Source organism: Trichomycterus rosablanca, chromosome 25 (genome assembly GCF_030014385.1).
Source record: "Trichomycterus rosablanca isolate fTriRos1 chromosome 25, fTriRos1.hap1, whole genome shotgun sequence".
In the NCBI taxonomy this organism is placed as follows: Eukaryota; Metazoa; Chordata; class Actinopteri; order Siluriformes; family Trichomycteridae; genus Trichomycterus; species Trichomycterus rosablanca.
The window spans coordinates 18259441-18285585 of record NC_086012.1 but is presented as its reverse complement, the minus strand read 5'-3'; the positions used below and the strand labels follow the sequence as shown (position 1 = coordinate 18285585).

Genomic DNA, 26145 nt, shown 5'->3' with positions numbered 1-26145 from the left:
TCCGAAGCGACTTAGAGCACCATGACAGCATATTGTCTAAGCAATTTAGGTTAAGGGCCTTGCTCAAGGGCCCAACAGTGGCAACCTGGCAGTGGTGGGGTTTGAATCAGCAACCTTCCAATTACTAGTCCAGTATTGTACACACTAGGCTACAACTGGACTTCGAACCTTGGATCATCAGATCTCAGGAGTAGTGCTGGGCAGCCAGGGTCCTTTCTGTACACGGAATGAGTAGTAGGACGTACCATGGTGTTAGGATGGCACACCGTGGCATTACCCGCACCAGTGAGTCTTACCAACGTTTATTAGCGCTTTTGCAGTTTAATAAATAACCAGCATGAAAAGTGGAACCTCAAACTGTAGATTCAGCTCAAATAGAAGGAAATAACACACGAGTCAGAGGGTTTGTGGTAAAAATAATGTTTTAAATGTTTCCATATAAAACCAGCAGGTTCAGCAACTTCAAGATTTTTACCAGACAAGAACAGAAGCGACGCCGTTACGACACAGAGCCACGGTTTTCTCTTTTAAACAAACAAACGGCATAAAAACCGACGTGTACAGAGCAGGACCGCCGGTACAGGGGACGCACGGGCGTCGCCCGGGACCTCCTGTCCGGTCAGCGAGGACAAAACATCAGCGGAGTTAATCGATGAGCTGGATACAGATGTAAGAAGTGACGTGACGTGTAGCCTCGGCGGCTCGACCCCGGCGTCCAGGGTTCACTTTTAGTCCGTATTTCTTTTTGCTTATTTAAAAATCAGTACGAGGTTTAATGCAGAGTGTGTTCAGAACTACGGGAGGGTCAGACATGCCCTGCAACATCACGTCCCCTGTTAATGCCCACATTCCTACAATCCTACAATGTTAAGTTGACCAGTCAACTTCAAAACAAAACAAAAATAAACAAAACAAGTGTGTGTGTGTTATGACGTGGTTAAAAGCGTCTAAGGTGAAAGAAATAAGTACAGTACTACTCAGCCGCGAGGCCGATAATCAAGGGGAGATGGGGTTCAGTCCCGGTAGGTGAGAGAATGAGAGCGGGCACGCCGGACGGGTCTAATAGTCCACGGGTTCGTCTTTGTCTTCGCTCAGCAGACACGTGCGGACGAGCGCCTCCGTGACGGCGTACGGGTCGCAGTTGGCGCTCGGACGGCGGTCCTCGAAGTAGCCTTTCTTCTCCTGGCCCACGGCGCGAGGGATGCGGATGCTGGCGCCGCGGTTGGCCACGCCGGCCGAGAACTCGTGGATGCTGGAGGTCTCGTGGCGGCCGGTCAGGCGGCGTGCGTTGTCCAGGCCTCCTTTGGGGTCGTAGGCACGGATGTGGTAGTTGTGCCGCTTGGACAGTTTATCGATGCTCTCCTCGATGCATCTGATCAGCAGACGGAAAGGAAATTAAATTAGTGCCAACTGACATGCCCTCTACCATTAAAGGTTACCAAATTTGGTACAACTTTGTACCCTTGGTGGTACTTTTCCCAAATAAACATGGTGTCTTATTTCCCGCCCCCCTTTTGCACCCTAATCCAGTCATGTCCAATCGGAGTCTCTCTCTTGACCGCTTCTTTTCCCCTGCCAGGGGTGTGGTCTCACCTCAAATGGTCAGCAAAAGCCACTATGCACCAGTAATTAGGAACCCTGTGTTAGCCTTTGTCCCGCCCCCTACAGGCACACAGCCAATCATGTGTCTGTATAGTCACATGTCTGGCTAATAGCAGAGCGGAGATTCAAACTCAAGAACTCTGGACTCCACCCGAGTGCCCTCCTTTAATTTCTTCATGGTGTCCAGATATTTCTGATTATTCACGTTCAAAACTAATCATGAACAACCTGAAAACATTCTAATACTCTGGGATTCAAACCCAAAACCTCCGGTAAGTAAGCACGACGAGTTTGAACAGGGTTCGGGGGGTACGTACTTGAGTCCTCCCTCGTCTCTCATCTCCTTGGTGCTGAAGTTGGTGTGGCAGCCGGCACCGTTCCAGTTGCCGGGGATGGGTTTGGGGTCGAAGGACGCCACCACGCCGAAATCCTCACACACCCTGTGCAGGATGAAGCGAGCCGCCCAAAGATGATCACCCATGTCGATGCCCTCGCAGGGGCCAACCTGGAACTCCCACTGCGCAGGGGACAAAACCGAACATGCTCAGCATCGCACATTTGATACATAAATAATTAAACTATACACAGACACTGAGAGGCTTCTAGAAATAATAAATATATATTATAAATCATTAGGATGAAAACCGCTCCACCTGGGAATCAAACCCAGGACCTTCTCGCTGTGAGGCGACAGTGCTACCCACCGTGCCGCCCCAGAAATAATAAATAATAATATCAGGTCACTGGTTCAAGCCCCACCACTGCAAGGTTGCCACTGTTGGGCCCTTGAGCAAGGCCCAACACAGCTAGAGACGGTAACTACGGACTAACCTGAGCTGGCATGACTTCAGCATTGGTGCCGCAGATCGTGACGCCGGCGTACAGACACGCCCTGTAATGAGCTTCCACGATGTCCCTGCCGTACGCTTTATCCGCACCCACGCCGCAGTAGTACGGTCCTGAAATAAAACACCACCACGTTCGCTCGGTTAGCAACACACCACGACAAGCTCAAGATTAATGGATAAACAAGTCATCGAGTGGCTACCTTGTGGGCCGGGGAAGCCGTTGGAGGGCCAGCCGAAGGGGTGCCCGTCTGTACTGAGGATGGTGTACTCCTGCTCCATGCCGAACCAGGGGTTCTGATCATCTACCATCTGCATCACCTTCTTACACGTGATCCGATGGTTGGTTTCTGCAGAGAGAAGGACGAGCACGTGATGAACAGCACGCAAAACGTTTATTTATTTATTTGTTAGGATTTAACGTCATGTTTTACACACGTCGGTTCCATTCATCTCTCTTGCACGTCTTTGGACTGTGGGAGGAAACCGGAGCTCCCGAAGGAAACCCACACCGACACGGGGAGAACATGCCAACTCCAAACAGAAAGGACCCAAAGCACTCAGAGCCACCCCATGGATAAAAATACATTCTACGATGTGGTCAAAAGTATACGGACGCTTGTAAGGGACATTTCTTGTTTAGAAGTGTAATGCAGTTGCAGGAAGTTGGGGTGGCACAGTGGGTATCGAGTCTCCTTACAGAAAGAAGGGCAGTTGTTGCCTAGTGGTTAGGGTACTGGACTAGTAAGCAGAAGGTTGCTGCCAGGTTGCCACTGTTGGGCCCCTGAGCAAGGTTCTTAACCCTCAACTGCTTAGAATGTACAATGTAAGTCACTTTGGATAAAAGCGTCTGCTAAATGCTAGAAGGGCCTGGGTTCGAGTCCCCAGCCAGGCAACCAGGGTGCTTTCTGTCTGGAGTTTGCATGTTCTCCCTGTCCAAAGACATGCAGTCAAGCTAACTGAACCTTCTAAGAATGACCCCAAGTGTGTGTGTGTGTGTGTGTGGTGACAGACTGGCGACTTGTCCGAGGCGTTTCCTTTTCACCTATTTAATCAGACCCACTGCAACCCTGACCAGGCTAAAGCGACACCAAAACAATCAGTGAAGGAACGATCATCAGTGAGATCCACCTACCGGCAGGTTTGCGGTTGTACTTCAGCACCTCACACAGCACCAGTTTGTTGGGGTCTTTGCGGAACGGATCTCTGAACATGGCCGAGGGAACCAGGTACATGTCGCTGTTCGAACCCTCCGACTGGTAGGTGCTGGAGCCGTCGAAATTCCACTCGGGTAGATCTGAATTATTACAAAAATGACAGATTTTAAAATCACTGGTTATGCATTTTTAATTTAGATACAGCTGTGAGTTTAAAATCCCAGAACCTGGACACTTGGCTCCTCGAGTATTCCCAAATAACTACAAACATGCACTATAGAGTACTCGGACCCTGACCGTGAGCTGGTCGGACGTCCGGTTTCAAAAACAAACTATTAAAACAGAGTGACCCCTCTGTGTGACCTCTTCAGCTAGAACACCGCTAACCGGTCTTCTGAGAAGCTTCTCATGGGCACAAATTCCCATACACAGACATCTCTGTCGTCGGAGTTTAGAGCTTGACTAAACTAAACTATTGCTGCAAAGTTAGGACAACTGCTGTGGTTGGAACACAACCTAAATTTTAATGTTTAGAAAGGCCGTCCCAATACTTTTATGTAAATAGTGTGAATGCACCTACGGAAGGACTACTGACTATTGTGTTTACACACTTTAATCAATACTGTATGTTGACATGGTCACTTCTATTTATCTTAAAAACAATTCCAGGCCAACAGACGCTCCATCATCTGACTATTTAAACAGACCTATTTTTTGGCTATAATGCGACTACGTTACTAAAAAGAGCTTCTTAAATAATGACCATGTAGAGTCACATGATCAGATTAAGAGCGTGCGATACCAATTAGAACACGCACAGCTCGGTGGAATCGTCGTGCGCCGCTTTACCTTCTACGCTCTTGGGTTCAGAGTCGAGCGTCCTGGTCTTGCAGCGCAGTCCCTCACCCGTGCCGTCGATCCAGATGTACATGGCCTGCACCTTCTCCCCCTGTGGCAGCTCCATGTACTGGCGCTTCACCACTTTACTCATCTGAGCGCTGGCTGACAGTGCCATGATTACTGCTGTGAGACACCTGAACAAACAGCACACACACAGAGAGAGAGAGGACAGTTAGCGCCGTGCACAATCAGAACCGTGCATGCTGCGTTCTCTGCAAACCCTCGGTTGATGCAAGAACCCAGGTCTGCTCGGTAGTCATGGTTACGGCGCAAAGGCTGCATCACAAAATGCACTTGAAAGGATGAGACGTGGATAAAAAAATAAAAAAAACCCAAAAAAAACCACCACACGACTGGTTAAATAATCAACAACCGTATTTAAAAACATCTAAACGCAGGGCTAAGCCAAACCACTTATTTGGAATTAGGTCTATCTATATAGGCTCTTGTATGGACACACTGTTCCAGGAACCTATAGAATGAAAACAAATCATTTCAAGGCAGTAAACAAGAGCAGGGGGGTCAAAATCCAGCCACAAAACAACCAGTATAGCAGCAATAGAGCAATAAGGAGCATATAGGAGCGGTATAACAAAAAACAAATTACTTTTAATTGAAGGTTTAGCTGCACAGAAAGGTCCTTAAATGCTTAAAAAACTACAACCAGGGAAGATTTCGCTCTAAGGGTGCAAAGAAAGGTTTAGGGACGGAGATGTATGCAGTATTTGGGTTCAAGAGCATCTTCAGGTACCTTATTTCAGATAGGTTTGCAGAAGCACTGAAACTCCAAACGTTTCTGCATTAAATATGAAAGTATCCATCATTACATTACTCCTGTTAATATTTACTGCAAAGAACACCTCACAGCAGGTTAGTACATTACACTACACATCTCTTCTAATACTATTCACTGCAATTACACTTTTCTTAGATTACATACTACATTTTAATTCTATTTATTTAATTACACAGTGTTATACAACAATACTTGTGTACTTTAATATTCTTGCTTGTCTGTTTATCTATCTAAAAACCTTATTCAGCTTCAGATCTTTGGTGCATGTAGGACAGAAACTGCAGTACATGGCAGAATTACAGCTTTGAGGTTTTACATAATATTAAAATAATAATAAATCTCTCTTGCAGACTCACTCTGGTTGTGTCTGACATCTGAATCAGATATTTAAAGCTCAATATTGTCATTATGGATAGAAAAACACGAATTTTGTACAAAAACTGCACAAACAGGATAAAGACAGTTGATATAATATTTTCTACATCACGTACAATAAATTAAATGCATTATTTCATACAAATTACATCTTACACACACAAGTGTAAAGTTATAGATTTAAATAGTAGATTCAGCAGCTACTGTTATAGAAGACAAAACATCTTAATCATAAACGTTATTCACAAAACGTTATGCACGAAATTCTGCATCTATATGCACAAACAGAATAATCCCAGTAACACACTGGTTCACCTGTAATCCCAGTAAAATACATTCATTATAAACACAAAGACCGATAGTCGAAAATCACAACAAAACACTCAAAATCACAATAATATTCAATAAAATAAACCATAAACCTGGTGTAAGATTTGCAGGACTCAGATGGACCCACAGTGAGACTAAATTAGGTATAAAAATAATAAAATAATATAATAAACACACACCTGTAGAACAGAGACGCTATAACCCGTCAGTACCCGGATGCTCCTCTCGCATCCTCTGAACGTTATGCCGCTGCTCCTGCCCTTATATACTCACACCAGAGACTCCGCCCCCGCTGATTGGTCAGAACCTGGCGCGGCAGAAGACCCGCACCGCGATCTGATTGGTTCAGAGATCCACAGGTCACCGCCTACCTGGGAATAGAACATGAAGATCACGTTTATGTTTCTGTAGTAGAGAGTGATGAACACATGAATTACTGCTGATTACACAGAATAAATGGTTCATGTTTACAAAATCAACAACAAACAGAAACACAAACAACAAGTGAGTGAATGAGTGAGTTAATCAGTGAGTGAATGAGTGAAATATGGAGTAAGTGAATAAATAAGCAAGTGAACGTGTGAGTATGTGCAGGAATAAATAAGTGAATTCATAAGTAAGTGTGTAAATGAATGAGTGAGTAAATGAGCAAGTAAATGAGTGAGTGCAAGAATAAACAAGTGAATGAATGAGTGAGTGAACGAGTGAACGAGTGAGTTAGTCAATAAGTAAGTAAATGAGTAAGTGGGTGAGTAAATGAATGAATGAATGAATGAATGAATAAAATAATGAATGAGTGAGTGAATGGGAGAATAAATGAGTTGGTGAATGAGTGAGTGAATGAATGAATGAATGAGTGGGAGATTGAATAAAATAGTGAACTAGCGAGTGATTTGAGAATAAATGAGTGTGTGAGTTAATAAGTGAGTGAATGAATAAGTGAATGGGTGAATGAATGAATGAATGAGTGAATGAATAAATAAGTGAGTGAATGAGCAAGTGAATGTGTGAGTGAGTGAAGGAATAAATGAGTGAATTAATTAATGAATACGTGGGTGAGTAAATAACTGAATGAATGAGTGAGTGAATGAGCAAGTGAATGTGTGAGTGAGTGAATGAATGAGTGAATATATAAACGGGTGCTCGGGTGGTACAGTGGTCTGTTATGCTAGCCCACAATTTCTGAGATCAGGCTTTGAACGTCAGCGTTGCTATCGGCCGCCCCGGCATCCACACAGACAGACTGCTATTCCTACAATGATTTGGCGCCCTGTCCAGGGTGTTCCTGCACTGCAACCCTGACCAGGATAAAGTGGATGATAAACATAAAACAAATTAAGGAAAAAACCCACTAACTTTCTAATCTGTTTATTCTAATCAGGGTCGCAGGGGGTGCTGGAGCCTATACCAGATCTTAATGGGTGCACAGCACACCGAAACACCCTGGACACACACACACACACTTAGGGCAACTTTAGTATCTCCAGCACCCGGAGGAAACCAACAATGACACAGGGAGAACATGCAAACAAAAAGTAAAAAAAAAAAAAAGTAAATAGTAATGTGTATAAGTGTGTGTGTGTGTGTGTGTGTGTGTGTGTGTGAGTGTGATGAGATCAAATCAAAGCAGTAATTGTTATTCTAATGAGAATAATCCGCTCACACTGATCAGCTCACTGATCTAACACCAGATTACTGAAGGTGCAACATTTCTGTGTGTTTGTTTAAAAATAAATAGATAAAAAGAGGACGAATTACAACCATCAAACGTGATCAAAAGTGATCAACAATCAGAGCACAATTATTCCAAACGTTCTTCTTAATCAGGAGAATAATCTCGTCATCATTCAACTGCTCACACTGCTCGACCCGATACCTCTTCCCACACAACGGTAATATCATCCACCCTACTGAGAGGCCTTTATACAAGACTTGGGAGTGTGTCTGAGAGAATTTGTGCCCATTCAAGTGTTGAGTGTTCAGCAGGATGCACATTTGTACACGACTAATCAAATCGTGTCTTTATATCTCTCGCTTTGTGCTCAGGGGTGGAATAATGCTGAAAGAGAAAGCGGACTTCCCTAAACTGTTGCCACAATGTTAAAATCATCTCCTGAATATCATTTTTATACAGGTGTTAGCAATGGATGTGACAGAAAGAATCAAATTCAGTCATTAGGAGTGGTGTCCCAATACTTTTGGCCATACAGTGTATTTGCAATGTTGTAAATAAATAGATGCTTGTTAATAATCTGATAATTGCTTCTTGTGCATCGTTTATAAAATTTATCTTTTATTTTATTTTATTATGAAGAACCAAATTGTATAAGAGACGATTTTATGAGGGAAAGAGACGAAAAAGAAGTGAGAGAACCAATAAATGAGGTTCAGTCCACGCTAAATAAACTGATATATTACAAATAAATAAATAAACAATAAATAAGTAAGAATGAAATGATTATCAACATTTATAAACATTTAATGAGCAGTTAACAAGTAAATCCGAGTCATATTATATTAATGCATAGTGAGCAGCTCCCTCTGCTGGTCAAAGAAATAATGACACAATATTTTGTTTACATTACGGGTGTTTATGTAATGTACAGGATAAACTTTCCGGTGACATCTTTGACCAGGGGCAGGTTCCCAAAATCTGGGGGCGTCTGGCTAACCAGTTCTACTCGAATGGGGGCTTTTGTTCAAGGTGCAGTTCCAGTTATTTGGTTTTGGGTTATGTGTTCACATTAGTAAGAGAACAGCGCTCTCTGGTGGTCTGATGTAAGCAGTGCACTTTGCAATACCTGTGGATGTAACAAGGAGGCGTTTCTGATTTTATTGGGCCCTAAAAACGTCCTACTTGGACTCCCAATACCCAGGTCGTATTATTATTACTCTTTGAAGCCGATAGTGTAACTGGCAGTGATTGTACATAGTAAATCGAGTGTAGAATTTAAGCCTCTAGGTTACTCAGACCCTAACTCGAGGGTCCGCGATGGATTGGCGTCCTAGCTGGCGTGTGTTACCACATTGAGCACTGTGATTCTGTTAAAAAAACAGATCCACCGCAACCCTGACCAGGATAAAGCTGTGATAAAACATGACAATGAAAAGCTGAGCCTCATAAATGATGTTCTAGGGTACCGGAGATGATTTACAGGAGTCCATGAGCTTCTCAGATTGTATTGGACTAGTAATCAGAAGGTTGCTGGTTCAAGTCCCACCGCTGCCAGGTTGTCACTGTTGGGCCCTTAAGAAAGGCTCTTAACCTTCAATTGCTTGGACAATATACTGTCACAATGCCGTGAATTTAAAATGCTGATGGTGGCTGTATTTTGACCTGCACTTGAACACCACAGTCGGCAGGTGGAGCTGTTCACCACCAAGAGAACCTTACAGGCTTCAGGATTCAACCAAAAGTATGTGGACACCCCATATTACATTCCAGACCACGGACAGTAACGTGGAGATAAGCCACGTTTTATTCCCTTTGTTTCTATAACAGCCTCCGCCTCCGATTTTCGAGTGTGTGTGTGGAAATTTGTGTCAATTTTGTGTAACCAACAACTGTGAGGTCAGACACTGTGTTGGGTGAGAACACCTGGTAGTCAGCGTTCCAATTCATCCCAGAGGAGTTTACAGGGGTTAAGGTCGGGTCTCATCATTTTTACCATACGTGTATGAAGCAGCGGGTGTAATATATATGGTTGTACGTACACTTTATGACCAAAAGTATTTGGACACCTGACCACGAGTGTGTCTGACGTCCTGTCTTAAAAACGAACTGTATTAAAGCTAAGAGATTTCTTCACTGTGTGTGGGAATTTGTGCCCATTCAGTCAAAAGATGTCAGTATTGTATGGCTGGGCCTTGATTGTTCCGTTGATGTTCTGGTTCAGAGGTCAGTGCTCTGTGCAGGACACTGGAGTAGGGCCTTCCCTAAACTGTTGCTGCCAAGTCGGAAGCGTAGAACCTCCTTTATATAGTTTAGAGGTGCGTCCCGATACTTGTGTCCACACGGCGTGTGTTTGGATTAATGAGAGTAAAACAGACTCGTCGAGGATCCTCGTCAGGAGCGTTTTTTATTCCCGTGATGAAAGCGAAGCCTTTATTAGCGAACGTCGTCTGAATATGGAAGGATTTTTGTGACGCGGGGGCAGATGTTTTGTTTTCGACTCTCCCCCGTTCCTTGCGATCCCTGATGAAAAGGTACGGGCGCTCGCCGCGCTTATGTTTATTAATGAAAAGACGGATCTTCACCTGAGAATTCGGTAACGAACGCGGCAGGAATGCTAATGACCCCCGGCGAGGCGCCGGGACGAAACGTCTAATTTCATCTGGCAGCCGCTGAGCTGCTTTATATACGCCACTTATTTTCCTGTAAACCGTCGTGTCTCCGCGTCAGGAGTTTATTATTCTGCGTTAGATTATAATAGACGATATTAAATCGGCGGCGGCGGTTCGGTGTTATTTTGAACGCTGCGTCTGCGGAATCGTTCCGGTTTGGCGTCGGTGCTTCAAAGCGTTCGCTGCACCTCATTAGCATAAGGTGGTACACCTGAAGGGCAAACGTAGCCCTGAACCGAACACTGGGGGGACCGAGAGATTGACCGTGGAGGGGTGGTGGTGGTGGGTTCCTGCCATTCTTAAACATTCCCGGCATAGCGACAACTGATGGAAACACTGGCGGATCACTACATTACACTAAAGCTAATTTGGGGGGGTTTGAGTATATCTAAATGTGTGGGGGGGGGGGGGGGGGGGTATCCCGGGGTATCCCCTAGCCCCAACATATATTGTAATTAAAGCCCTGCCTGGGGATTATGCTAAAGAGTTTACTTAGGACTCGGGGTTCTCGAGTTACCAAATTCAAGTTCCTCTGTTTTTGGTTTGTGGACTGAGTAGCTGGCCGAGCTGAACCTCCCTGGGTTTTCACACAGACTCTTGGTCTGAAGGGTTTGGTGTGATGGAACTCCAGTGTCCTGCACAGAGCAGCCACATCAACCTCAATAAACAGTTTTGGGATGAACTGGAACATCAACCGTGAGTCAGGCCTCCGCGTTCGACGCCACCGCCTGAGCTCATGAATAATTGTTTGCCTGAACGGGCACAAATTACAGGCACAGTCCAAAATCTTAAAACTTGTTTGGAAAAGCAGAATAATACTAGAACTAGAAGTGCACTGTGAAGCATGGCGGTGGGTGCATCATGATATTAGGAAACTGAACATTGCAGCAAAATAGTTTTACTGGAGATTTAAATAATCAAATAATTTCTTTTGATGTTTTTTGACTTGACGAGACTTTGAAGTGTGTCTGTGTGTGTGGGAATTTGTGCCCGTTTGGTCAAAATTCGACAGCAGTTACACGGCCGAGCACAAGCGAACCTCAGATGTTCCGGTATGTAGGTTCCTGCACGACGGCCTCGGTCAGTACGTGTATATATTCGTGCTAACGTCACATCCCAGGCGCTGGAGGAAGATCAGCAGAAATTCTCTCAGCCGCTGAGATTTATTCCGCTAGCCGGGTTTGACACGCGGGAACAGCGGCGTTAGCGTAAACGCCCGCGACTTATTCAACCGTCTGTCAGCGCTTCATAAATATTTATGCTGTACTATCTGAAACATGACATTATCCGGGGGTGGGGTGGGTGGGGGAAGGGGGGAGGAGAAGGAGGGCGGAGGGGGGGCACGTCACCAGGTGGAACGTGGCGAGGACGAGCGGGTTTGAGTGACACCGCCAGCAGATGCCGGATCTCACGCTGGAATTGTGAGGATTAGCGCGACAGCGTGTAGGCGGCGCTGCCGTCCATAAACCAGGAAACAAACACCTGAAGATAAACCGAGCCGAGCGGGTCGGGCACAGAGACGCCGCTCCTCACCGCCTAACATCAAACAGTCCAACGCTGGTCAGGGTCACTGGGGGACCGGCGCCACGGGAGACAGAGAGTCAGTCTGTTACTCCTGTACTCCTGCTACTCTCACCTACTTTCACTGCAAAGATCACACCAAGAGCACAATGTGTGGTGATGAGAGAGGTGAAAAAAACCCCAACAGCTGCTCTACACTGACGCAGTGTGTTTCTGAGTGAGTATGATGAAGGTGATGATGACGATGAAGACAAAGGTGATGATAAAGGTGAAGGTGAAGGTGATGAAGATAAAGGGAAAGATCAAGGTCATGATGATGACGAGGATGATGATGCTGAAGATGAAGGGGAAGATGTAGGTAAATGTGGACGGTAAATGTGATCATGATGATGATGAAGGTGATGAAGATGATGAAGGTGATGACAATGAAGACGAAGGTGAAGATGACGATGAAGGCCATGATGATGATGAAGATGATGAAGGTGATGACAATGAAAACGAAGGTAAAGATGAATGTGATAAAGAAAATAATGGCCATGATGAAGGTGATAATGAAGATGATGAAGGTCATGATTAAGGTGCAGGTGATGATGATGATGAAGATGATGATGATGAAGGTGAGGATCTGACAGCATGGTGTGATGCAGGATGATGTTCTCGTTGCTCTGGGTGGAGTCACACTATTAATAATCACTTAACGACCTTCAGCACATTTATCCAGAATCACTAACGAGCTGAGATTCAGTCAATTCATGTAACGTGAGCGGGCACAAATTCCCACAGACACACAATAAAGTCCTGTGAGAAGGTTCTCAGAAGAGCGGCTGATGTTCTAACTGAAAGGATCACACAGATCCATCGCTCTATTTTAATACCGTCCAAAGTACCAGTGTCGTGGGCTGCAAACGTTTGTGATGTAGATTAAATAAAAGCTGGCGCGGGTGGGGCGGCACCTCAGCGTCCCCGAGGACCTGGGTTAGAACCTCAGGTTTCCTCTTTCATTCCAAAAGCATGCAGGAGGTGGATTGAAGGGTCACAATCGGCCCCAAATTGCATCAGAACTTACGATGACCCCACACCCGATGGACGGGCGTTGCGTTAGGAACCGCGGTGTGCGATGGTGACACATCACCAGCCCCGCTGAGGTTTTATTTAATAGGGTGGCGCTGGGGGGTGCGGGGGGTTTGGGATGGGACGTGGGGCGAGGGGCGTCTGTCAGCTCTGACACGCGAACATCTCTCAGCCTCTCTGTTTGTCCGTCACTTTCATTTACTCCAGAAGACCATTTCACACCCTGCTGCCTTTAACTAGGTATTATACACGGCCACGCCCGAGTCCTCCGCGCCCGTCCACCTCACGCACCCCACCGCTCCTTCCGTTGTACATTTTATTTTGGTGTGTTCGGGCCTGCACTGCACGCGCTCAGATTCTCTCCGCCTGTCAAAACAATATTAGTCGCACTTCTCCTCGCCGCCGCTCCAAATGGCGTGACATTTACCAAGCGCTTTAAATTCCTCCGAACATCTTCCTCGCTTTATTACCATCAGGAGCACGGGGGGGGGGGGGGGGGGGGGGGGGGGGGGGGGGCAGAAACAGCGCTCATACCGCTAAAACGTGCACACGTTATCATCCCACAAACCGCCGGCTCGGCCCAGTTAAACCAGTTCATATTACTTACATTTAAAAAATCACTCCAGGCTCCAGCGACCTCTTCCATTCACTGTATGAGCAACAATACTCCTCCGAGAGGCTTCTCACAGGACTTTGGAGTATGTCTGTGGGAATTTGTGCTGGGCGCTGATTGATCAGTCCGTGTTCCGGTTCCGGAGCTGTTGAGTGGGGCTGAGCTCAGGGCTCTGTGCAGGACACTGGAGTGCAATAATAAAGAGTTCTGTCCTTCCAAGTAGGATTTCTGCAAGTTTTGGAGTGTGTCTGTGAGAATTTAAGCCCATTTTTGAGGTCAGGCAATAATGTTGGTGCATTTTGATCAATCAGTTTTGTAATATTTGGGATTTTAGAGACACATGCTGTGGACATGGGAAGTCCAAGTGTCTTGGTAGACACAGAGTGCAGATGCTGAACTGACCTGCCTGTAGTCCAGATCTGTCTCATTAACCGCAAGAATTAGTCTCTAAAGTTGCCGACGCATTAAAAAGTCTCATTAATAAAAACGCTGATGGAACACAGGGGGGAACTCGCCCCTGTCCCAACTCTTTTGGAGCGTGTTGCAGGGATCGAATTCTATACGTGTTTCTATTTATAAACTGTAAAGAAGTTGATCAGAGAAACATTAGAAATCAAATAAAGATTGAAGAGAATGAAACACATCACAGATCCTAAATTTAGATAAATCAGCTCCCACAAACACACCACGAGTCTCCGAACGTTCCTGCATCACGCCGAATCTCAGAGCTGGAACATGTGCCCATCCCCAAAGTGTTTTGTGTGTCAGAGCCAATGGGCGGCGGCCCCCCCGGGCAGAGACTGACAGCTCAAACCGGGCTCGCTCTTTTTACATAACCGTCCAATCAGATTAATCCAGCGGGGGGCGGCGGAAATTATGCAGAGACCCTGGAACAGCCTGAATACGTTAGCATATCATTTAGCTTCCGCCGCTGGGTTTAGCGTAACCGCGAGAGAGGAAGTGATGCGGGGGGAGAGTGAGGGGGGTAAAGGGGGTGGGGGTCAAACAAAAATTCAAATGAATAAAAATCTAAATGAGTTAAACAGACTGATGTGAGCGGTGAAAACGCCCCCCTAAACACGAACAGCTTTTAACTGCTGATATTCAACAATTACCTACAATTACACAATGTGATAATAATAATAATAATAATAATAATAATAATAATAATAATAAATAAATAATATTAATAATAATAAACAATAATAATAATAAATTAATAATTAATAATAACAATAATAATAAATAAATATTAATAATAAATAAATAAATAATAATAAATAATAATAATAATAACAACAACAACAACAACAACAACAATAATAATAAATTAATCATATAAGGAAATTACATGCTTCTGACTTTGCAGCAACAGTTTGGGGAATTTCCACATTCCAGCCCTGACCTCAGCCCCACTCAACAGCTCTGGGATGAACCAGAACCCTAACTGAGGCTTTCCTGGTGTTGCAGAAGTACATGAGCGGTGAGTAGCAGGAGAGATGATCACTGATCAGGGTACGGCGTCTGTATTTTCGGCGTGAGAGCGGCTCAGGAGAGCAGATTTGATTGATGATCTTCTCACAGGAAGTGAGGAAGGATCTCGCGTCTGTCCGACTGTGTTTGTGAGTCCTGATAGACTCGTCATCCTCTTAATAAACATCACAGACATGTCAGCACGGCATTCACACACACACACACACACCGGCTTTTTCCAGCCAGTCAGCTTAAAGCTTCTACTGGAACACCACACCACCATCCATAGCTCTATGTTAAAGCTGTCTGTTTTTGCTCCGGGTTGACTGGGCTTCCCCTAGCGGACACGATCGGCAGTGCAGAGGGTGCAGCAGACAGAATTGGCCACTAATCTGCTGTGTGGGATAAGACGGGACTAAAAAGTGGGCGGGGTCTCTCGAGGCGCCTGTACAGAAGTGGAGGAACGTGGAGATCAGCGTGTGACTCTCCGTGAGAGAGACCGACCTCAGTCGCTGATCCACAGAAGTACGGGCGAATAAGAAGAGGGAGGGAGGGTGTGTCAGGAGAATATACATTCTGTACGCCATCGGGGTCTCCAGCAGAGGAAGAGGAACTGGCTACGACTAAACTGGAAGAAAAACTGGGAGAACGTTCTCTCTAAAACGTCATTAAACGACAATAACGGGGCTCTGTGTCTCGGTTTGAGTCCATGTAATGTATTGAGGATATAATACAAATATAATATATGCTTCGGATATTGTCAACAGTTTAGGGAAGGCCCTTTCCTCCTCCAGGATGATTATAATTAGAATAACCCTGCACACAAAGCGAGGTCCTTATAGATACGGTTTGATCAGGATTGCACAAAGCCTTGACTTTAACCCTGCCGCACACCTTCGGGATGAATTGGAACGTCGACTATGAGCCAGAAATGTTTATGAATATTATTTATTGTATATAATGTGTATAATTTCCTTTTAAAACACATAAATTCATTAAATAAAAGGGGCGTCCTGATACTTTCGCCCACATGTTGTATAATTGATCACAGACGTTGGTCAGAACTCGCCTCCGTTATACGATCGCGTCCCGTCGTACCATGTGACCTCAGACACACGTTATGGCGCCGGCTCCTCCCGATGCTCCACCTGAGCGTGCGGAGGAAGAGCGAATCCCCCCGTGTGTTTCGGCGAGGGAACACCGAGCTTCATTAAGCGAGCGCTGTGAGATTTATGGACTCTCGCGTCCCCGCGGACTCCCGAGCGCCGGCGTGATGAATATACTCCGCCGTGGGACGGGGCCGGGTCAGGGGATTCATAACTCCGCTCTTTAAGATAACTGCTGCGCTCCGGGTTTTTACCCAGCGGACGCCTGGACTGCGGCCCGACGAGCGGGCGGAGTAATCGCGTTCCTTCCGACAAGGCTAGCGCTGTCTTTTATTTAGCCGGCGCGGCGTCCTGGCTCGCTAATTGTTAGGAGAAAAAATAGAAAGACAGAAAACTCCGGGGTAGCAGCAGAACGCTGATCAGAAAATTGTTTCATTTTCCGGAGCCGTGAGTCTTTGTTCGCTCGAACTCGTCCTCATCACGATTAGCGAGACAATAGCACACTTGGCTAGGCTACAAATCCGAGGCATAATGGCGGCTTTAATTAAAGGGGAAATGACATTTTCCTTCAGCGATGGGGCTGACGCGCCTCCATTCCGCGCTCCACAAAAGGAGCGACGGGGAAGAAAGGGGACGAGCCGTCTTTTGTGCTCCTGCCCGGCCAAAAATATCAAATCAATGCAGCCATTACCATTGCTAATTCGCTGCGCGGCACGTCCCCATCGCGGCGGATTGGCTCGGCGGCGGTTTTAGTTCAGGTGTTCGAGGTAATTGATTTTTTTGTAATGAAAAGCCTGAAAGAAGTTGATTAACGCCGAGGTTTGTGGGTTCGAAATCTTTCAGAAGCGATTGTCTTTGATTTAAGACCTTTAGCGCCGAACGTTCCCCTCGCCGCGCCCTCGTACCTCTATTTTTCAGCAGAAACGGATCTCCCTTTGACAGGGGAGCGAATGCAGGTCTGTCTGCCTCTTTTTTCTCTCTCTCGCGGACGGTGAGAGGTTACGGCGGTAACGGCGGATTAAAGATGACGGAGGCCTCACACGAACCGACCCCTGACTCGAATCCTATCAGTCACCCTGCCCTCACCTTCACTCCTCACCCCTAAAGCCTGGATGCGTCAGATATATCCAAGGGCTTTGTGACATCTCATCACAGAGAGAGCCGTGGACGTCTCTGACCTCAGCTAAGCTCCAGACCTGGATGATCCCCAGAATCAGAATCACTTCATGTAACTGTAGTGCCCTGACCTGCAATACTATCCCTGACCAGCAGGTGGAGGAGCACAGATTGACAAAATGAGCTCTCTGAACAGCACTTTAAAGCATTCTCTGCACCTCATCAATGAGAAGAGCTCAGGGGCGAGTCCTCGGACTTCCTTGGAGCCATTGCTGGTTCGACTGTCTGGTCTCATCTTTGTTTCTCTGAAGTCTGTCCCTTGGATTACAGTGTTCCCTGGACACGGTGTTGTGTGACGTCCAGCGTTCCCGTGCTAGTCATGTGCCCGCTATGACCACCAGTGGGCGTATTTAGGTTTCTAACGTCTCCCATAATTGGGTCCAACAGTGTCACTCCCCCAGTCAAAGCCAGTGAAACCTTATCTGATCGTCCCTCCCTCAGACACGGCCATCTGTGTCTGTTGGACACCCAGCCTGGTTGATAGTACAGCTGAGATTTGAATTTCTGAGCCTGAACACTCTCTGTGTAAGTTCTGACAGGGTTCCAGCAGACTGGTGTTCTTGGACAGCTGCTAGATGCAGTGAATAATGTTCAAACCCAGGTCTCTGGGGCGCTACTGCTGTGCAACACCCACACTACCTGTCATACCACGTCTTCGACAGCAGCTGGAAATCCACTTCCTGACGTCATTATTAATACGGACGCGTCGCTTATGCTCACGGTACAACTACTCCAGATCTACAGATCCATACATCATCATGATCCCGCCGTTACCGCCACGCCACATTCATCACCGTCACTCCTGATCAAACCCAACACACTCAACACCCTCAACACCCCACACGTCACCCTTCACCACATCAGGACCCACGCTGAGTGGATGTGACGTCTTTATCCCGCTCGCCGGCGTCTCTTCTCTGTCGGCTGGAGTTCTAATCAGAGCTGTTTCCGCTCGGCTGTGTGCTGGGAGCACTGGGAATTCTCACCGGCCCACAGCTCCACAGATGGGAAGAAAAATCCTGAACCTCGTGAGTCGTTCATAGACTGAGAAGGAAGTAAATACGATCGGTGCGTTACTGCTCCGGTCTCTGGGGGCGTCCCGATTATCAGTGATTTACCGCGATATTAAACAATCGTTTTACTGCTTCTGTTTTATTTATATGCTGTAAAATACCACAACGTGTGGGTGGTGCACTGACATATAATAATAATAAAAATAATGTAAATAATAAAATAAATAATAACAATAATAATAATCAAAACAACAATAATAATAGAACAATAATAATAATAATTATAATAATAATAAATAATAATAAAATAATAATTAATAATAATAATAAATAATAATAATAATAATAATAATAAAAACAATAATAATAATAATGAAAATAATAATAATAACAGTATTTTTAATAATAGTTATTAACAGTAATAATAATAATATATTAATAATAATACTTATAATAATAATTTAAAAAAAATAATAACCCGCTGAAATTCAAATCTCTCCGGTGCTATTAGCCAGCGGGGCGTCTACACAGACTCGATTGTTTATTTCTTGTGGCTGAAGCCCTGTGATGGAGTATTTATGTCCTACATCTAGTGTTGCAGAGTGGAACCGGACCTGCTGTGACCCTGACCAGGATAAAGCGGTGATGATAATTGTGCATTCTCTATACAGCACTAAATTATGCGGACCTGATCATGAGCTTGATAAACATCCTTCTGTCCACTGACTGGGCACTGATGCTTAGTTGATCAGTTGATGTTCCGGTTCATCCCAGAGCTGTTGAGTGGGGCTCAGCCTCATTTTAGATATAATGGGGCGTGTCCCCCTTATTATAGTTGGTGATTACGACCTGCTGGCTGTGGATGTAATGTTTGGCGTTTCTGGATTTATTTTCGGCCTCGGCTTCGTTTCCACAAAACGATTAGGAGAATAAAGGCAGCCGGAGACGATTCGAGGGTCCGGCGGCACACAGAGGGGCGTCGGTTCCCCAAAATAACCGACCCTCCTGTATTGTTTCCTCAAATTAATAATCTCCACAATAAAAGGAGCAGAACTGGAGCCTGGACGATATGGCCTCCCCCCTCGTCCCTTGATCATTTCGGGAAGGGCCGAGCGAGGACGGGAGCGGTGCACGCTGGGTAAACGGGCCGAGAGCGGAAGAGCAGCTGCTTCCGATAGATTGCGGGTGGGATGAATTAAAAAGTTAAACCTTCTCCGAGTTCCATTCAGATGTCTGGCATGTGGTGATTAATCACGCCCGTCAGGATGAGTAAACCCCCCCGTCCCTCGGTCCCTCTCCCCTGTCCCTCTGTCCCCCCTGTCCCTCGTCCCCCCGTCCCACCCGTCCCCCGCTTTCAATGGAAAACAAACACCCCCCAGAGCTCCGTCCAGGGCTTTTGAGGCCGGTTTTGGATGGACGAACCACCTGATCCAGACGAGCCAGCGCTGATCCGCCTGGAGCTGCTGGACGGGGCGAGTCCCAAATCTGCCAAAATTCATCCCTCACACAAACAAACAAACAAACAAACAAACGGGCTGAGTGTTTCACTGCCAGCTCATCCAGTTTGTGCTAAATTATTCACTCATTCATTACCGCAACCTGCTTCTACCTGGTCAGGGTCACATATATGTACACTCACTCATTCACTCACTCATTCACTCACACTCGACCATTCATTCTCTCACTAACACACTCATTTATTCACTCACACACTTAAACATTCACTCACTCAATCATTCTCTCACTCACTCACTCACTCACTCACACACACTCATTCATTCACTTACTAACACACTCATTTATTTACTCACTCACACACTCACTCACACTCACTCACACACTCATTTATTTACTCACTCACACACTCACTCACACACTCATTCATTCACTCACTAACACACTCATTTATTTACTCACTCACACACTCATTTATTTACTCACTCACACACTCACTCACACACACTCATTCATTCACTCACTAACACACTCATTTATTTACTCACTCACACACTCACTCACACACTCACTCACACACTCATTTATTTACTCACTCACACACTCACTCACACACTCATTCATTCACTCACTTACTCACACACACACTCACACATCGTCCCCATTATTTCCCCAGAGGAAACTCACACACAGCCACCGCATTATCCTGGTCAGAGCTGCAGTGAGTCCTGTTTCCAGGAATACAAATGAGAGAAGATGAAAATTTCCTACACAGTGACTGGAGGCAAAGATCAAACCCAGGTCCCCAGAACCCACGATGCTGTGCAGCACTCAGTCTAACATTGATATCAATTGTGATTTTGGGGGATAAAGAGGCACTCAGAGGTGTATCAGATCCAGGCTTAAAATGTCCAGCGGTGCTGTCGGCCAGTCGGGCGTCCACATGCAGACACTCTGGAACCGAGAATCCAAGATGAATCTGTGTCGCAGGTATTCCAAGGAAACAAGACGAGCTGCGGCCCTGACCAGGATAACGTGGTGGTAAACCACACAATGAATGAATGAATGATGTATCAGTACATCAGTACAGATCAGCAGCTCCGTCCTCCTCCTCGTTTCTCTGAGCTGATCTAGTTTAATCAGAAGGTGAGAAATTTCAGCAGCGCGAGCAGAAAGAAAAGTGTGTCATCAGCACAAAAATAGAACCCGGCTAACGAATCCCTAATCATATGCAGCACTCCCTCCCGGGGACCGCAGGAGAAGGTTTTAGTGCAGCGAGGAGTTCAGCCACCACCATTCCTCACCAAAAAATCTGTCCAGAAATTCATTTCTTTATCTTTAAACATACTGAGACGTTCATCAGTTACATGTTTGTGAAATATTTACATTCTTTCTGCATTTAATCAAACGTCCCAACTTTTTTTGGAAACATGTTTTGTGGTTCAACACCTAATAACTGATCCTAAAATAAATGATTTAATAAAATTAAAGCAATAAACGTGAACTGAATCACAAACAAAAAGAAAATAAAACTCATTCATTACATACCTACAAAATGAAGGTGTGTGGGTTGTGCGAGCACTAGGATCCAGGGTTTGAATCCTCGCGGTTCTGTTGACCGGCTGGGTGTCCACATACAGACATGTTTGGCTGTGTCTAGGGAAGGAGGGGTGGATGAGTGGTTGAGGCCCTGCGATGGATCGGAGTCCTGCATTGTGTCCAGTGATTCCGAGAACACCGGACTCACAGTGGCCCTGACCAGGATAAAGGAGCAATCAAACATCACAATGAAGAGAAATGAAATGAAAAATTATTTAACGAGCTGTTTTCCTAAATTAGTGAGGACCGGCGCCCCCTGTCTGTCGGTGTTTATTCAGGGATCACAGAGATAGCGAGGCTAACGACCGCACATAACACCTGTACCATGGGCAAACACGGGTAACTGCGGCGGGGCCGGACAGACAAGCAACAAACACACACACACACACACACAAAGCAAACACAGCCGTGGTGTTTGTGCAGCAGCTGATTCAGGACGGTGTTTGTTTCAGCACCTTCATCCGTCCACTGAAGAACTGAAATAAAACACCAGAAGTGAGTGAGTGAGTGTAAAAATGTGTGATGTTGCTGCACAGGCTCCAGACCCACTGTGACCCTGATCAGGATTGAATGAGTGAGTGAGCGAGTGAGCAAATGAATGAACGAATGAATGATATTCAATGGTATTTCTCTATCTGTGCTAGTAGCACTGTGTGTGTGTGTGAGTGTGTGTAAGTGTGTGTGTGTGTGTGAGTGTGTACACACAATCAGACACAGCGTAACCTAGCAACAGATAACAGAGGGCATACATTTATATTTATGTTTACATCCCATAATAAGTGTGCTGTCAGAGTGATGAGTGCTAACGGATCAAACTGCTTTATTACAAGCATCACACACACACACACACACACACACACACACACACACTGTTCTCCTGTATTCATTCATCCATCCACTCATCCATCCATTCATTAATCTACCTATTCATCAAGTCATCCATCCCTCCATCCACTCATCCATCCATCCATCCATCCATCTACCCATTCATTCATTCATCTATTCATCAGTTCATCTATTCAACTATCTGTTCAGTCATTCATCCATCTATTCAGTCATCTACTCATTCAGCCATCCATTTAGTTATTCATTCATTCATTCACCTATTCATCCATCCATCAAACCATCCATCCAGCCATTTTCTCATCCATTCATCCATCAATCCATTCAGTCATCCAGTAACCCATACATAAATTCATACGACTATCAATCCATCCTTGTTTAGACCCTGGATGACAGTTAAGGGGAATAATGAATTCACAATATTCTTGAGAATGTAAGATAATGTGTCTGTGAGCTGAAGCTGAGGTGTGATCATGTAAAACAGGACAGAGATACAAAATACCAAAACAAACACAGACTCGCGTGTCCACATACTTTCGCAGCCTCGTAACAACGTGTCTGAGATGGAATCCGTGCTGGTTTAAATGACGGCGGCGGCGTGTCAGACCTGTACGACGGAGGTCATTCGGGTCTCATTACCTTCGCCCACAATCCTCTTCTTCCTAAAGCACCCCGTAACTATGGAAACAAGACGGAGGCAGCCGCCATTGTCTCGCGCTCGTGCACAAAAAGGGTCGGAATAAAAAACGCTGCGTTTCTTTTATTCGGCGGCGATGAGCAGCGTGTCGGCGGGAACACAGAACTATAAAATGACACATCGATTTTCGGAGCGCCGGGTGCTTCACGTTCCGAGGGCACGTACACACACACACACACACACACACACGCTGGCACTACACAGTGGCGATTAAAGGTGCAAGCGGAGGGTGAAGTCGTCTGTTCCGTGTGCGAGCCAGAACCCCGAGAGCGGCGGCATCGCTGATGTGCGATATGAAAACATTATTATTCAAGCGTGGATCCTAATGCTGTTAGGCTGCAGGCCATCACACGCTGTAAACAGCCGGCGGAGAAATGAAAGTCTGATTCAGATCCGCCGCACCCGCCCGGTAACCATCCATCCATCCACACACACACACACACACACACACACACACACACAGAGTCCTTACGGCTCTGAAATATCACCGCAGGTCCATTTTAGACCGAAAACGCACCCCTGAGAGCCGTGAGTTGGAGGAGCTACAGCTCCACCGAGAGACCAACAGCCAGGAAGGAAGAACAGAAGAGAGCGGACGGGGGGAACATTAAACCTTATGATACTGTTACCATCAGAGTAGAGGTATTTCTCTCCCTGTCTCTCCCAGTTTAGTCGTAGCCAGTTCCTCTTTCTCTGCTGGAGACCCCGATGGTGTACGAGGAGGGTATATTCTCCAGACACGCCATCCCTTCTTATTCGCCCGTACTTCGGTGGATCGGCACGTGAGGTCGGTCTCGAGCTGATCTCCACGTTCCTCCACTTCTGTACAAGACCCTTACACAGCCTCAAAGACCCCGCCCACTTTTTAGTCATGTCTTTTCCCACCCGGCAGACTATCAACCAATTTGGTCTGCACTGCCGATCGTGCATGCTAGGGGGCGCCCAGCCGACTGGTATCAGAGCTCGGAGAGCTCAAACTCGGAGAGTTTATTTTGTACATTACTTCGGTTCCAGAAATCTTGGGACAGGACTATGAAGGCTATTTGTAGTGAGATCTATCAGCCGGGCAGGCGTCCACACACACGTAAGAGGCCCTGTGATGGATTAGCATCCTGTCCAGAATGTTTCCCGCCTGCTGAGACCCTGACCAGGATTCCAGGATCAATAATGTAAATTAAAGAAAAGCACGTAGTAAACCTTTTCCCTGTAACAACACTTATGACACCAATTGATCCCGTTTGGAAAGAGTTCGCCATGCTTCCTTCCTCAAATCTCATAGGAGACAGGGCAGTACTGCAGGCAGGCCAGTCTAGCACCTGATAGCACTGGCAGAATCTGGCTTTGCATCATCATCTTGAAAACAGCACAAGGTTGACTAAAACTGAATCTATAATATATATCAGTGGTACATTGAAACTGGACGCCAGTCGGTTCTGGGAGTGGTGTTGAGTTTTAAAGACGTTGAGTTTTGAGGTATTTTTCTCCCATAAGGATGTTTGTGAAACCTGTTAATGCGTCCATGGTCCCGTGGAGCTGCAGATATTTTAGTCTCATGTAAAATAATGAGGTTGTTTTTGACACTTAAACACTGAAAATAACACAAATACAATATAAACACACTGAAATACAATTACTAACAGTTACACATCAATAAAAATACAATAAAAGCTGCACTTTAGTTTTACTTCTTTATTGTTTCCTGACACTTCTTAATGCTGGAGATGCTTGATCTTGGAATATCGTATTATACCGTTCAGCACCGGCGCATTCACATGAGAAGAGACAAAACCGCTTTTGTGCCGCTGTGCCGTTATTTCTTATGAAGTGTGACGGCGGTGCACAAAACTTACCGTGCTTTATTGTAGTAAAACAGCGAGTGAGGAATTTTGAGTTTAGGGGACGTCGAGTTACAAGGTACCGCTGTATAAGAAACCCACGTCACGGTGGAGCCCAGATTTACAAAACTGGATCCTCACCAGATCTGTGGGTTCAGATTCCCGGTAGAGTTGCTCGATCTTTGGCTGATTTCACCTGAGGAATTACAGTTCCGTAAATCGTTGTGATCGTAAGACTGTGATTAAGTGCTTCAGTTTTCAGAAGTCGAACAGGAAGTGTGTGTGAGTGTGTGTGAGCGGGTGTGAGTGTGTCTGTCGCGTCTTACACCTCAACATTAATCTAAATGAGCCGAACTCCGGTTTAACCCCGGCGTCCGGGCGGCGGCTGCTGGGTTCATTAGCATATCAGAGTGTTTGGTGGGAGAATGAGCTATAGAAATTAACTCAGGATTAATTGGCGCCTTTATCTTGTTAGGAGGAATTTAATTTGGGGGATGATGGAATTGTTTAGACCTCCCTTTTGCCTAATTGGATTGCGCTGAATGACTGCGGTTATTGGCTGTTTAGAGGCGCGCCGCCTCGTAAAGGGCCGCCGCCGTGTTGTGCCCGGCCTCGCGCTTACCTCTGAGCCAGAGCCGAACATGTGGCTAACAACGCGGAGGTGATTAAAACCCATAAAAGACCATTAGCGTGCAGTAAAACCCGCCGCTGGGCGTCCGCGCTCCCCCGAAACATTAAGCAGCGCGGCGGTGTGACGCTGAAGAATATCGGTTTACGAGGGGGGCGTCCAAGCGCTCGGCTTTATTAGCTGGATACCGCAGTGTGGATGCCGACGTACGCTGACCTGGTAACATCTCACCACATTTCCACTTCCTCAAACAGCATCCGGGACGAACTGGAACTCTGATTGTGAGCAACCTCACATATGCTCTCTTAACTGAATGAATCCTACACTCCTGAGAAGAGGGCGTGTCTAAATCCTTAGCTCCCTTAAAATGCTCCTACTGAGGTTCTTAATTCTGAGTGATGATCTGACTGAATAACGAGGGAGCGTCCGACGCCTCCTCAGCGCTGAAGATCAATCCCAGCATTCAGTGCGGCACTACTTTTCTCACCAAGAACTACAAACATGGCGGACGAATCGATGTGTAGCAACCAACAGAGTTCCTTATAAATGTAAATAAATTCTGGTTGATGTGTAATCTGTATGAAGGTGTAATTATACGAGTGTGGGTTTATCTGTAAATTGGGGCGTCAGGGACAGTTTAAGCGTTTTCGGTACACGGAGGGAGACGTTAGCCAGCGTGCTAGTGTGGGTTTGAACGTCCTGATGCTAACTGTGTTAGCTTAGTAAGCTAAAACTGTGGGGGTGTAATGGGTGTATAAGTAGAGCG

At 45.9% G+C, this 26145-nt stretch overlaps 1 protein-coding gene across 1 annotated transcript; it reads right to left on the bottom strand.

Annotated features, from left to right (window-relative positions):
- Nucleotides 1-404: 404 nt before the first annotated feature.
- Nucleotides 405-6246, bottom strand: glula (glutamate-ammonia ligase (glutamine synthase) a). The gene is made up of 7 exons (XM_062987387.1): nt 6185-6246; nt 4454-4638; nt 3583-3744; nt 2651-2797; nt 2434-2561; nt 1920-2119; nt 405-1372 (listed from the first exon to the last, which is right to left on the bottom strand). The coding sequence occupies exons 2-7, from the start codon at nt 4617-4619 to the stop codon at nt 1060-1062; spliced, it is 1116 nt and encodes a 371-aa protein (XP_062843457.1). The 5' UTR covers nt 4620-4638; nt 6185-6246; the 3' UTR covers nt 405-1059.
- Between the last annotated feature and the right edge of the window lie 19899 nt (nt 6247-26145).

Coding starts and splice junctions, on each gene's coding strand:
- glula (XM_062987387.1), bottom strand. CDS start 4,619: ATGGCACTGTCAGCCAGCGCTCAGATGAGTAAAGTGGTGAAGCGCCAG. Junction 2,562..2,650: donor CGGCTTCCCCGGCCCACAAG/GTAGCCACTCGA, acceptor GTTTTATTTCAG/GACCGTACTACTGCGGCGTG. Junction 1,373..1,919: donor AGAGACGAGGGAGGACTCAA/GTACGTACCCCC, acceptor TCTGCTGATCAG/ATGCATCGAGGAGAGCATCG.